The 13,099-nt window shown below is 44.7% G+C and overlaps 1 protein-coding gene across 5 annotated transcripts in view; it reads left to right on the forward strand.

The window, feature by feature from the left end:
* DOCK11 (dedicator of cytokinesis 11) overlaps positions 1–13,099 on the forward strand; it is a 193,871-nt gene that overhangs the window by 55,324 nt on the left and 125,448 nt on the right. For all 5 annotated transcript variants that reach the window (XM_032844786.1, XM_032844785.1, XM_032844783.1 and 2 more), the window contains 2 exons: positions 8,800–8,934; positions 11,680–11,857. In XM_032844786.1, coding sequence (XP_032700677.1) covers positions 8,800–8,934; positions 11,680–11,857 — 313 coding nt within the window. The remainder of the gene's footprint in view (positions 1–8,799; positions 8,935–11,679; positions 11,858–13,099) is intronic.

Genomic DNA, 13,099 nt, shown 5'->3' on the forward strand with positions numbered 1-13,099 from the left:
TCAAGCTTGCAGTAGACTAACCAGGAAGCTACAACAGAAGGATCTCGGTATTTCTCATGACTCAGTAGCACATAACAGCCTGCAGGAGCCATGTGCCTTCCCTTCTGTTTCATCTGTGACTCTTCAGTGTGCTGTGGCTTGACATGGGCCTGTGGATCCCCTTGGGGTTGACAGGGATTAAGGTAGGGTAGCTGGAACCTTCTTAGAGTGAGGTGTCACTTTCGGGGTCTTTATTCACTTAAAAAAACTTCTGGATTTAAAGGAAAAAATGTAGAATCGGTCCTTTGGAAAATTTTGAAATGATGGACAGCAACTCAACTCTCTTTTTCTTTTTTTCCAAGATTTTATTTATTTATTGGAGAGAGAATAAGAGAGCGCTACAGAGAAGGAGTAGGGAGAGGGGACAGAAGAAGAGGGTGGAGCAGACTCCCCACTGAGCAGGGAGCCCAACGACAGTGTGGGTCTCGATCCCGGGACTCCAGGATCATGACCTGAGCTGAAGGCAGACACTTACCTAACTGAACCACCCAGGCGCCCCTTAACTGTCTTTGTAAACAAGGCCAAGTCCCTTTCCTGGATTCTTTGACTGTCAGAAATAAGGGAGTCTAAATGTCATGGAAGGGAGAAATGGAGTTGTCAGAGAAGGTGGAAAGAAAAAAAAAAAAGCGAAGGAAAGAGGGTTAGAAAACACTGAGCCAAGGCCAATAGCTAAAAGGGAATCAGAAGACTCTTACTTTATCAAGTCTTTGGAGAAAGCAAGCACGTGATCCGTAATGTGACATAAATAATGTAGCCACAGTAATTCATGTGTAGGCTGCTTTAGAAAGCAAATCCTCCCTCGCTAGCTGCAGACAGTTTTGCAGGAACATTCAACTTGATAGTGATGGGCTTTAGGGCGAAGGGGCTAAGTTGATTTCTTCATATGGGAAGATGACAAGAGCCCATGTTTGTGGAATAAAAATTCACACTTTTGCCCATACACGCCTTTCCACCAACTCCAGTCAGTGTTTAAGAGAAAAGCCTGCATCATTTTCTGCCATCGTCACGATTTCCGCAGAGGTGCTGGCCCAGCCTCTCCGTGGTTGGCTGGGAAATTGGTCGTGAGGAGCCCAGGCTCCGGGAGAGCTGGCGGTAATGTGCATTAATGCCCAAGTCACGCTTTTCAGTGGCTGGACACTTCCTCTTGCCGAGGAGATGCTGGTGTCGTGCAGCTCTTGTCCTGTCGTCTGTCCGCAGTGACTGTCGTACCCCGAGCTTATGATTTGCTTTGTTCTCGGTGTTCGTGTTAGAACAGGGCAAGCCTCGTCATAGGTGATTAATTTCCCCCATTTGTACTTTTCTAGTTAATCAGAACCCATCCCTTTGCCGGTCTGCAATTCCTGGGAAAGTTTTAGAGAGCAAGTTTAAGATCTCCTAGAGAATAAATGATTCCTTAGACCGAAACGCCAATCTTGACAGAAACCTGTCCATTTACATTATCTCTCAAGTAGCTGCTGGGAAGCTCTGCTTTTTTCTTGGACTCTTTTTCACCTCGGTGAAGAAATTGAATGCAAATGACATAGCTAAGATATTGGATTTGACCTTCCCCTGGCGCTTAGAGCTAGTTACATCCTAGGGATATAATGATCTATGGAATAAGGAAGAGTCTGATGTTGGGGGTGGTTTTTCATTTAAAAAAAATAAAAAGTCTGTTGCAGATTCTTGGCCAACCCCTGGGACACCCACCTTTATGCCTCTTCTTGGCTCCATTGGGGCACATTCCTCTAGCTTCCTCCTCCCCATTCCCAGCAATTAAATGTTGAAGTGTCTTGCTATGTTATCGGGGTTGTAAGTTCAACTGCTTGATGTATGACTCGCTTCGCCTGCCCCCTCCCACTTGTTATATATATCCAGAGTCAAACAGTCCTCACTTATTCTTTTGACTGTCACAGAAGGGTTTTTTCCCTTCTGTGTTGGGAGAACAACAAACCAAGGAATTTTACCTAGGAAGGCACATGCGATATTAAAATAATTGCTGGGAAGGCCAAGGTCATTATGTTTATTGGAACAAAAGGAAGAGAAAAATTTTTAAATGTTGTTCTTAGGTTAGTGCATTGTGTTCTCAAGTCTACCAGACTGTTTCTCCCAGCTAACAAACAGATTATAGTCATTTTATGGGTAAGGGATTTCTCATGAATTTGTTTTTATTTTTTATCTGTTTATTTTTTTTTAAGTGGACCCCATGCCCAGCGTGTAGCCCAACACAGGGCTTGAACTCATGACCCTGAGATCAAGACCTGAGCTGAGATCAAGAGTTGGGTGCTTCACCAACCGAGCCAGCCAGACCCCCCCGACTTGTTTTTTATGTTTAGTTTTTCCTCATTCATTGGTGACTGTTGAAAACAATTTATTAGAGGATGCCCATGTGCCAGACACTATGAGGAATCAATGAATTCATCACCAAATATGTACTAAATATCTTTTTAACTCAAGGTGTTAGTATTGCAAAGGGTAGGGAGAAGTTTCCCATGCAGAACTTAAAACCTCTTTGGGGAGATGGGACACAAAATGAAGATGGTTTAAGGGCACCTGGCTGGCTGAGTCAGTAGAGCATGTGACTCTTGATTGTGTGGCCGTGAGTTCGAACCCTACATTGGGCGTACAGTTTACTTAAAAAACTAGTATACTGTTTAAAGGTGGTTTGGAGACCAAGTGCTGTAATGAGTCCAGGTAACTGTGATCTGAGGTCAGAGAAGGCTTCTTGAAGGAGGTAGGGCCTCCATGAGAGAAAATCAGGAGGTGAGTGTTGGAAGCAGGTATGTACGGGGCGGGAAGTGTGTTAGGTGAAGTTGGGAGAATAAATTTTGTCTGGTCCATCCTTATCTCCTTGCACCTCAGTTTCTCCTCTATAACACAGAGATGATAATAGTAATCACCATACAAGGTCATTATGAGGATTAAATGGTATGGTGTGAGGAAAGCCAGAGACTGGACGGTATTAGTAACCACTCCACGGATGTCAGCCATTTGTATTATATTATTTGTAGGATTGTGGGAGCGCCTCGAAGGTGGGATTGGTCATGTGAGCCCTGCCATGTGGGTGAGGGAGGGTCACTGAAAATTTGAGCAGAGCCATGATGTGCTGAGATAAAGCTAGCTGATAAGATCATCTGTCATAATGAGAAAGGTGGATTGTAGACCTTTCCTTCTAGAATTTGCTCCAAACTAAATAATTTAAAAATCTCCAGTGCCCACATATGGTGGAGTTATTTAAGAAGAGCTCTTTGAGGGACAGCCAGGTGGCTCGGTCGGTGAAGTATCCAACTCTGGGTTTCGGCTCGGGTCATGATCTCATGGTCATGAGGTTGAGCCCTGCATTGGGCTCCCCACATCGGGCTCCATGCTGGGCGTGGAGCCTGCATAGGGTTCTCTCCCTGTCCCCCGCCCCCCCTGCCATGCTCCCCCTCAAAAAAAAAAAAAAAAGATAAAAAAAGCTATTTGCTTTTTAACCAGTTTCCCAGAAAGTAAACCTGTGTGATTTATTAAAACTTGGTAAGACTGTAAAACGATACGGTGAGGAGAGATGAGTGATAGATTAGGTTGCCAACGCACTGGTAGGGGTTCTTCAGTGGGATGACGTTCTTGACATTCTGGTATAATTAACTGCAACTTGCTTTTTTGATAAGTCCCGGGGTTTTCCTCTTTATTATTTCTTTCATCTTTGCTTGGAACAGCTCTGAGACCCAGAACTTCTCTTGCTCTCCTGCTTTCTCCTTTTCCTTGCTGCCTCTTATTTTCTGCTCTGAGACGTGAGTCAAGTAAGTTTCTCCTGCCCGATCCTTCCTTGCCCCCAGCCCACCTACTTTGCCTGCCTACTTCTGTTAAATCCCGAAAAGCGTTCTTTCCCAGGTCCCCCGGTTCGTGTAACTTAGCAGTGAATACTTACCCTCTCGGTAACACACGTAAGTGAACCCTCTTGAGATTTGTTCTATCAGATGATAAAAGGCTCTCCTAATTTGCGGCTACTTGGTGCTCAAACTTGCCCGCCTTCCAACTTTGATTCAGCTGAGTGACAGAAAGCCTTTGTTCTTGCTCCAGAAGGGGTCATGTGGTCAATATTTAAAAGGTTGTCATCCAGGCAGCTCAGGGTTTTAAGGAGACTTGGCAGGACCTGATCCCTGAGAATGACCTCCTTTGGCTCCCTCTCAGTTTTATTCTTCTGGGTGGTCTGAGTAGGCCACTCATCAGGGTCCATGCTTCTCATCCAGTCAGGTGGGGGAATTTTCAGTTGTGTCCGCCATCTAGGAAAAATAATAAAGGGGAGGAGGAGGAGGAGGAATATGGACATTACAGAGAAATCCCATTCCATTGGTTGGAACCACTGGGGAATTTGAACTGGAGAATGAATTATTCATCCAGGCATCATTTATCTTGCCAAATTTTCCTGAGTCCAGGCACTGTTGTAGGGACTGGGGATATGGTAGTGGGTGAGACAAGGACCTTGACAGTCTTAAAAGAGACAGACAGCAAATAAACAGATGACCGAGTTATATTTGGATAGTGAGCGCCATATGAAAAAGATACGATAGTGTGCCGTGATGGAGGGCAGGGTGCTCACAGAAGCCCTCTCAGAAGAGGTGAGATTTCCGCAAAGATCTGAGAGCACTAAGAGAGTGAACCATTGTCCATACGTGGAGGAAGAGGATTCCAGGCCAAGGAAACAGAAAGTTTCCCGTAGCCGCTTTCTTGGGGTGTTTGCAGAGCAGCTGGTAAGCCAGGGTAGCTGCACTAGGATGATAAGAAATCAAGTCCAAGAGAGGTACCTGGGTGGCTCAGTCGGGTAAGCATCAGCCTTTGGCTCAGGTCATGATCCCAAGGTCCTGGGATCGAGCCCCATATTGGGCTCCCTGCTCACCATGGAGTCTGCTTCTCCCTTTCCTTCTGCTTGCTGCTCCCCCTGCTTGTGCTCTCTCTCACTCTCAAATAAATAAAATAAAATCTTAAAAGAAGAAAGAAAGTCCAAGAGGTAAACTGAGGCCACACAGGTACACCGTCTTAGGCTATGGTGAGGCTTTGTGGTTTTAGGTGGGAAGCCATTGGAACGTTTGGGCAAGATTCTCTTTTTCTTCCTCATTGGATTCTGATTCTAGTTCTATCCTTGACTTTCCTGTGTGAACTTGAGTGAGCTCTTGGTCTCTCAGTTTGCTGTTAAGTAAAATGATACTTAATGATACTTATCTCTGGTGACATTAGAAGAATAAGCTGTTGATTATGAAGGACTCGGGGCCTTCTAGATGAGAGGTATGATACGGAGTAATCACCACAGTTCTATGTAGTCATTATTTGTAGCTTCCCAGAAGATGGAACCCAACGAATATCCTAGACCATTAGACTGAGAAGCGAACTTACAGTTCTTTTGTGGGGGCTGAGTCTGATTTCTATGGAAATGATTTAAAAGTCCTTACCTGAACAAATGGTCTTTCAAGCCTGTAAGAAGTTGTTTGGGGAGGGTGCCCCTTAGCCTGGGAAGGCTGTCATGTTATCTGTTCGATTTCAGTACAATTCTTTGTAGATCATGAAAAAAATGATCTCACAGATCATCTGGCCCAATCCCATTTTACTAGAGAGGAAACGGAGAAGCAGGGTCTTGAAGACAGCTTCCCTGCTGGTGGGTGGGAGTGCTGGACAGGAATCCAGATCGTGTGACTTGCAGCATCTGCTTTCTCCCCCAGATTCATGAGCGACCCACCTCAGCGTCCCATTTTGACATAATTGCAATGTTACAGGAAGCGATTTACTGTAATTTCAGATCCCTTTCCCTCTCTATTGTAATGATGTTCTTTGCTAATATTGGAAGTGGCGGCTGTCACGGAACATCTTTGCTTGGTGAGGCAGCTGTACAGGAAAAAAATTTCACAGGCTCAAATTGGGCTCTGCGTCACAAATGTTTTGCTCCATGTTCCGCGTTCTTCTGCCACTTTCTTTGTTGCTGGCTCTGGGCTCTGCAAGTGGCTCCGGCTTGAATTTTAGATTTGGTCACAGATCAGATTCAAATTGGTTGTAATTTTTGCCTGGAAAATGTATCTGAATTTTTGCCCTACACAATTACTGTAATAACTTTCAAAAGGGGGAGTTTTGTGTGTTTGCGCACAGTATGTAATTTTAGGCCATCTGGTCTCATCATTTAAATAACACGTGAACCACTGTCACAAAAACAAGCAAATGTATACGGTTGATCTTTGAACAATGTGGGGGTTTAGGGGCACTGACTCCCTGTGCAGCTGAAAATCCGTATATAAGTTCTGACTTCCCCCCAAACTTAACTGCTAATAACCTGTTGACTGGAAGTCTTGTGGATAACATTAAAACAGCTGATTAACACATATTTTGTATGTTGTATATGTGATGTACTATGATTCTTGCAATAAGATAAGCCACAGAAAAGAAAATGTTATTAAGAAAGTCATAAGGAGGGGCACCTGGGTGGCTCAGTCCATTAGGCATCTGCCTTCGGCTCAGGTCATGATCTCAGGGTACTGGAATCGAGCCCATCCTTGGGCTCATTGCTCTGCAGGGAGTCTGATTCTCCCTCACCCTCTGCTCCCCTCACCCTTCCCCACCCTGCCCATGCTCTCTCTCTCTCAAATAAACAAAATCTTTAAAAAAGTCATAAGAAAGAGAAAATATGGTTACATTACTGTAAAATGTATTTTTTAAAAGATTTTATTTATTTATTTAACAGAGATCCCAAGCAGGCAGAGAGGCAGGCAGAAAGAGAGGAAGGGAAGCAGGCTCCCTGATGAGCAGAGAGCCCGATACGGGGCTCTATCCCAGGACCCCAGGATCACGACCTGAGCCAAAGGCAGAGACATCAACCTACTGAGCCACCCAGGCACCCAAATGTATTTTTTAAAAAATCCACGTGTAAGTGGAACTGAGCACTTCAAACCATGCTGTCCAAGAGTCAACTGTGTGTATGTATGTGTGTGTGTGTGTGTGTGTGTGCGTGCGTGCGCGCGCACGCGCGCGCGCGCAGTCACCACTATGATTAACACTTTCCTTGTACATGAATCTAGATTTCTTTAGTTACAACTCCGGGAAACTTAAATGTGGGTGAATCAATAACAAGGAGTATGTATTCTCATCTTGTGGGACCACACACATTTTCTCTACCTGTGTAGTAGTATTGACTCTGTTGACATTACAAAACAAAGCAATCTTTTCTGTTTGGACTCCTTTCTGTTGGTACCGTACAAGCCCACACGACCACTCCCTGAAACGGGAGCTGTAGCATTTACCGGTCTAACCTGTTGGGGTGTTCCTCCCGCTGGTATATTTTTGTCTTTCATTCCAAAATCGGTGATATTTCAACAAGTCGAAAATACCTACAAGCGTGTTTTTTCTCTTTCCTGGTTTTCCTAAAAAGAAATGCTTAACGTGTGATACATTTTGCTTATTCATGCTATGGGAAAAATAGATTGCCGATATTTCAGCTTCTTTGCCAGAAATTAAGTCATTTTCAAGAATGAGGTTGCCGAATAGTATTCTTTCCCTAACTGAAGTTCTTAAAATAGTCCGAGATCATACTGGATACTCAGATGGGTGATTGAAAGTGGCAAGCTTCAATCTTAAAGCCAACTTCTGTAAGACAAGATGTGTAGGAAAGTGCTTGCTCAGTCATCACCCAGAGCCTGTGTCCTGGTCCCTTTCCATTCCCACCCTGAAACAATTTTAGATCCATTATCTGGGGGAATTTTACTATAACAGATGCTTGACACAGTCTGCAGTCTGTGGCTTTTTTTTTTCTTCAAGATTTTATTAATTTATTTGAGAGAGAGAGAGAGCATGAGCAGGGGCAGGGAGGGAGAGGCAGAGGGAGAAGCAGACTCCTCGCTGAGCAGGGAGCCCGACACGGGGCTCGATTCCAGGATCATGACCTGAGCCAAAGGCAGACACTTAACCGACTGAGCCACCCAGGGCCCCCCCAAGTCTGTGGCTTATTAAGAGAAGCATAGGCTCATCAGAGAGCTCCAGATCCCCCTTTTAGTGTCTTTGATCAATCTGAGACTTTCTAGGGGACGCTTAGAGGGCTAGCATGAATGAATCCAACTGTCTTCCTCCTTTTCCCCCTTCCTGTGGCTTTCGCTGTGAGCTTAGCCACAGGCTCCTCCTTAAGTGTTGTGAATGCCTGATTTCAAATGGATGCACAAGCCTGGTGGGCTTATTGACTCAAATCTCAGCATTTGGGGTACTCAGTGACAACGGGGAGGCAACCAGTGACTCTCAGTGTTGCCCTGGGAGTGCGTTATTAGCTGGAGTTCCAGAAGTGCGGCTGTGGGACAAGATAGGTGAGGTGAGTATATATGTTGGGGGTATGAGTGTGTATATATATATATAATCTTTTAATTTGATTTTTAGCTGTATAGTTTTCCTTTTTTTCCAAACGTTTAAAACATTTTTCTGTTTATACTTGGAGTCGTGGTGACGTGAATGAAATGCTAAGAATCCAGTCATGGTTTTGCAGTTAAATGGGAAAAGGACGCTGTCGTGAAACGGACTGTGGTTCAGATACAGAAATGCTTTCTCAACTTTAAAGTGTTAAAATTGTCGTCTTCTGTAGATTAACTGAGGGGAAATCACTTGACTTCAAATTTTTCGTCTTAAAGAAAGTGAAGCTAATTGTAATTCCTAATGACCTCTCAGAGGTGTGCGGAGGTTGTCCAGATATAATGGTTGAGGCAAGCCCTTGAAGGTTTTTTTGTGCAAAGAAGTTGTTTAAATGTTCAGACAAATGTATCATTGCCGATCTTTCCCCGTTAGGTATTCAAGAGACGGTATTTTTACTTGACTCAGCTTCCTGACGGTTCATATATTCTCAACTCCTACAAAGATGAGAAAAATTCCAAAGAGTCTAAAGGTTGTATCTACTTGGACGCCTGCATTGACGTTGTTCAGGTAGGGCTATCGAAGTCACCTATTCTCTTTCTTGAAGGGGGTTATTGATCAACTGTTAAGAACCTTCGCATTTTTCTGTCATGGTCAATAGCATCTCCATGCACCAAAACATTTATACTAAGAAACTTAGAATCCTCTTCAGTGCCCTATTCTCACTCTGTGCAAGAATTCAAGCGTTTACTCAGGCTTTTGGAGGCTGACTCCAAAGTGCTTTTTTTTTTTTTTAAAGATTTTATTTATTTATTTGACAGAGAGAGATCACAAGTAGGCAGAGAGGCACGCAGAGAGAGTGGGGGTGGGGAGCAGGCTCTCTGCTGAGCAGGGAGCCCAATGTGGGGCTCGATCCCAGGACCCTGAGATCAGGACCTGAGCCAAAGGCAGACACTTAACCCACTGAGCCACCCAGGTGCTCCTCCAAAGTGCTTCTTGATCTCTTACCTTGTTTCCACTCGTACTGCCCTTCTCCTGGTTCTTTCTTTGTCCTCTTCTGCCTAGAGGCTTGCCTTCCTGCCCTCTGCTTTGTTGTCTTGCTGTAGTCCATCCTCCGAAGACAGAGATGGGGTCCTTCACTTGTCTCCTTAAAACCTTTTTGGCTCTTGATGTATCATCTCACAGAGGGAGAGCTAAAGCTCTTCCCATGACCTGCCCTCTGCCCTCAGCCTCCCTTCTAACCTTATGTCCCCCACACCTCAAAGACACTGTGCTCTAACCACTCCATGGGTATTTGCTTTTCTTCCACTTGTTTCTCTGCTTGGCACACACTTTCTCCTTCTGTTCCCTTTTGAACCTTATCTTTCAAGACTCCATTCAGATGGCTCTTAGACCATGAGATGTTTTCTGTTTCTCTCCTCACCCTCATGCCCACTGCAAGAAAGGGAGCCCCCCCTCCCCTGTGCACCACTTTGCTTTTCCCTCAGTCCTAGACCCGAAATCATACTCCAGTTTGTGGTTCATTCTGCATATTCCTTCAGGGATTCTGGGGACCATGTCTTACTCTAGTCCACGTCCCCTGTAATATCTGGCAGTGTTGTGCGCCCAGGAGCGGCTGGACAAATATTCGCGGATGTGAATTACCGAGGGGGTGTGGACAGAGGTGCAGTGGGAGGTAGGGCAGAGAGATGATCTAAATAGGAAGTTGATTGGCCGAGAGATGGAGCCATTACTACGGAGCCTGGGTGAGGGCTGACTTTAAGGAATGCCTAGCTGCGGGTGAGGTGGGAGGTGCTGGTTCAGGCCCCTTGTCCTGCCTGAATCTTATTTTTAATCCTACTGAATCTCACTTATTATTAATCCCACTCAAATTAGATTGTCGTGTGGATCAAATAAAAAACACTTAAGGGGCACCTGGGTGGCTCAGTGGGTTAAGCCTCTGCCTTCGGCTCAGGTCATGATCTCAGGGTCCTGGGATCGAGCCCCACATCAGGCTCTCTACTCAGCAGGGAGCCTGCTTCCTCCTCTCTCTCTGCCTGCCTCTCTTCCTACTTGTGATCTCTCTCTCTGTCAAATGAATAAATAAATTCTTAAAAAAAAATAAAAAATACTTAAAAAAATAAAGATCTATGTGACTAAAAGGTGCCTATATATATATAAATATATACTATAAATATATTTATTATATAAATATAATGTATAAATATATATATAAATATATTCAAAACATAAAAATTTATATATAAAATATAAAAAATATACAAGTATTTCTATAAATAAATATATATATATATAAAACAGCCTTCTTAGCTTACTGGAAGAAAGAAGACACACGATTCCATTTTTCTCAATTAGCTCTAGTCCAGATTGCCCTTCCTTTCTAGTGTTCCCAGCCTCTGCTTTCTCCATCTATTTATGATTCCTCCTCCCAAATATTTTCAAATCTATGAATCTTGAGGACTTACTACAGCCGTTTAATTTCATCCTTTACCTACTTTGAAGATGAGAAGGGGTCACTTCTTTGGGTCCTTCTTGAATGATGGCCGCGGAGTGGGAAGTTCTGGATCCGCGAGCCTTTCTTGAAATTAAGGCTGAGGTGTTTGGGAGGGGGAAGAGTGTGTCATTTCTTTTGGCACGACAGACAAGGTGGTAGTACAAGAGAGGACGTCATCGTGTTTGAGCAAAGGAGGCGGCTTTTGTTTTCCTTCTGCTCTAGCGTTCGGCATAGGTCATGTCCATGGTTTTTACCGAGAGCTGCCACATCACGTGAACCGACTTTAGTCCTTTTTTATGCTAATCTGATGCGCTTCACATCACACTTGGGACCGTGAACTTGGTATCGGTAGTGCGTTTTATGGTACGATACGAAATAAATAACCAGGTTTATTTCAAATCCCATTAGAGCTTCTTTTCAAGGGCTGAGTTTGGAAATCTATAAATATGCAAGACAAACTTGCAGCAGGGCAGAAATAGTTGCAAACGTTTGCTGATTTTTACAGTGGCAGTGGGATTCTCTAGGTGTGGAGGATGGGAAAGGGCCTTACCCGGTAATACTTGGTCAGCAAGTAGTACCTCATGCCAACTTTGTGCACAGACCGCTTTGCTCAGTAGTGAGGGGGAATATAAAAGGTATGTTTGACACGGTCCTTCATCGTCTGGAAGTTTCTGTTTCTTGTTGAAAGAGGCAATTCTTCCATGAGAGTACTGACGTACGTATGAGCTGAGCTGAGGTAAAAATAAATAAACGAGTGGAGTCTAATACGGAAAGGCTAACTAGACTAACCGAACACACACTTTTGCTTTTTTTCCCTCTAGTGCCCCAAAATGCGCCGTCATGCGTTTGAACTGAAGATGCTGGATAAGTATAGCCATTATCTAGCCGCTGAAACCGAGCAGGAAATGGAGGAATGGTTGCTAACTTTGAAGAAGATTATTCAGATCAATACTGACAGTTTAGTGCAAGAGAAAAAGGAGCCGGTAGAAACAACCCAAGGTCAGAATTTTTAAATGGTTCATTACTGAGGTAAAGCTCTTATCTTTAATCGGTGGGAATGTCCTTTGCGTAGGGTGGGTCCAGAACTCTTAATCTTGGAGGTTGACCTACTTCTTCATTAGAAATAACTATAGAGGGAGGAGTCAAGATGGCGGAGAAGTAGCAGCTGAGACTACTTCAGGTTTCGGGAGATCAGCTAGATAGCTTATCTAAAGATTGCAAACACCTACAAATCCAACGGGAGATCGAAGAGAAGAGGAACAGCAATTCTAGAAACAGAAAATCAACCACTTTCTGAAAGGTAGGACTGGCGGAGAAGTGAATCCAAAGGGACGGGAAGACAGACCCCGGGGGGAGGGGCCGGCTCCCGGCAAGCGGCGGAGCAACGGAGCACAAAATCAGGACTTTTAAAAGTCTGTTCCGCTGAGGGACATCGCTCCAGAGGCTTAACTGGGGTGAAGCCCACGCGGGGCCAGTGTGGCCTCAGGTCCCGCAGGGTCACAGAAGGATCGGGGTGTCTGAGTGTCGCAGAGCTCGCAGGTATTAGAACAGGGAAGCCGGCTACAGAGACGGAGCCGAGGAGTGAGCTCACAGCTCGGGCTTACCTTGAACCGGTCGCAGGCTCGGTGAGCTCGGAGCGCGGCTGGAGGCCAGGCAGACGGGAGTAATTGGACGCTGTTCCCTGAGGGCGCACTGAGGAGTGGGGCCCCGGGCTCTCGGCTCCTCCGGGCCGGAGACTGGGCGGCCGCCATCTTCCTTCCCGTCCTCCGGACTCTACGGAAAGCGCTCAGGGAACAAAAGCTCCCGAAAGCAAACCCGAGCGGATTACTCAGCCCGGCCCCTGGTAAGGGCGGTGCGACTCCGCCTGGGGCAAAGACACTTGAAAATCACTACAACAGGCCCCTCCCCCAGAAGATCAACAAGAAGCCCAGCCAGGACCAAGTTCACTTACGAGGAGTGCGGTTTCAATACCAAGGAGAGCAGCGGAATTCCAGAGGAGGAGAAAGCAAAGCACGGAACTCATGGCTTTCTCCCCATGATTCTTTAGCCTTGCAGTTAATTTAATTTTTTTTTCTTTTTCAATTTTTTTCTCTTCTTCTGCTAAATTTTTTTAAACTTTTACCCTTTTCTTTTTTAACGTTTTTTAACTAGTTTATCCAATATATATATATTTTTTCCTTTTTATATTTTTTTATTATTGGTTTTCTTTTTTTTATTTGTTTCTTTTTTCTTTTTTATTTT

Source organism: Lontra canadensis, unplaced genomic scaffold, assembly GCF_010015895.1.
Source record: "Lontra canadensis isolate GAN:19392208 unplaced genomic scaffold, GSC_riverotter_1.0 scaffold155, whole genome shotgun sequence".
Lineage (NCBI taxonomy): Eukaryota > Metazoa > Chordata > Mammalia > Carnivora > Mustelidae > Lontra > Lontra canadensis.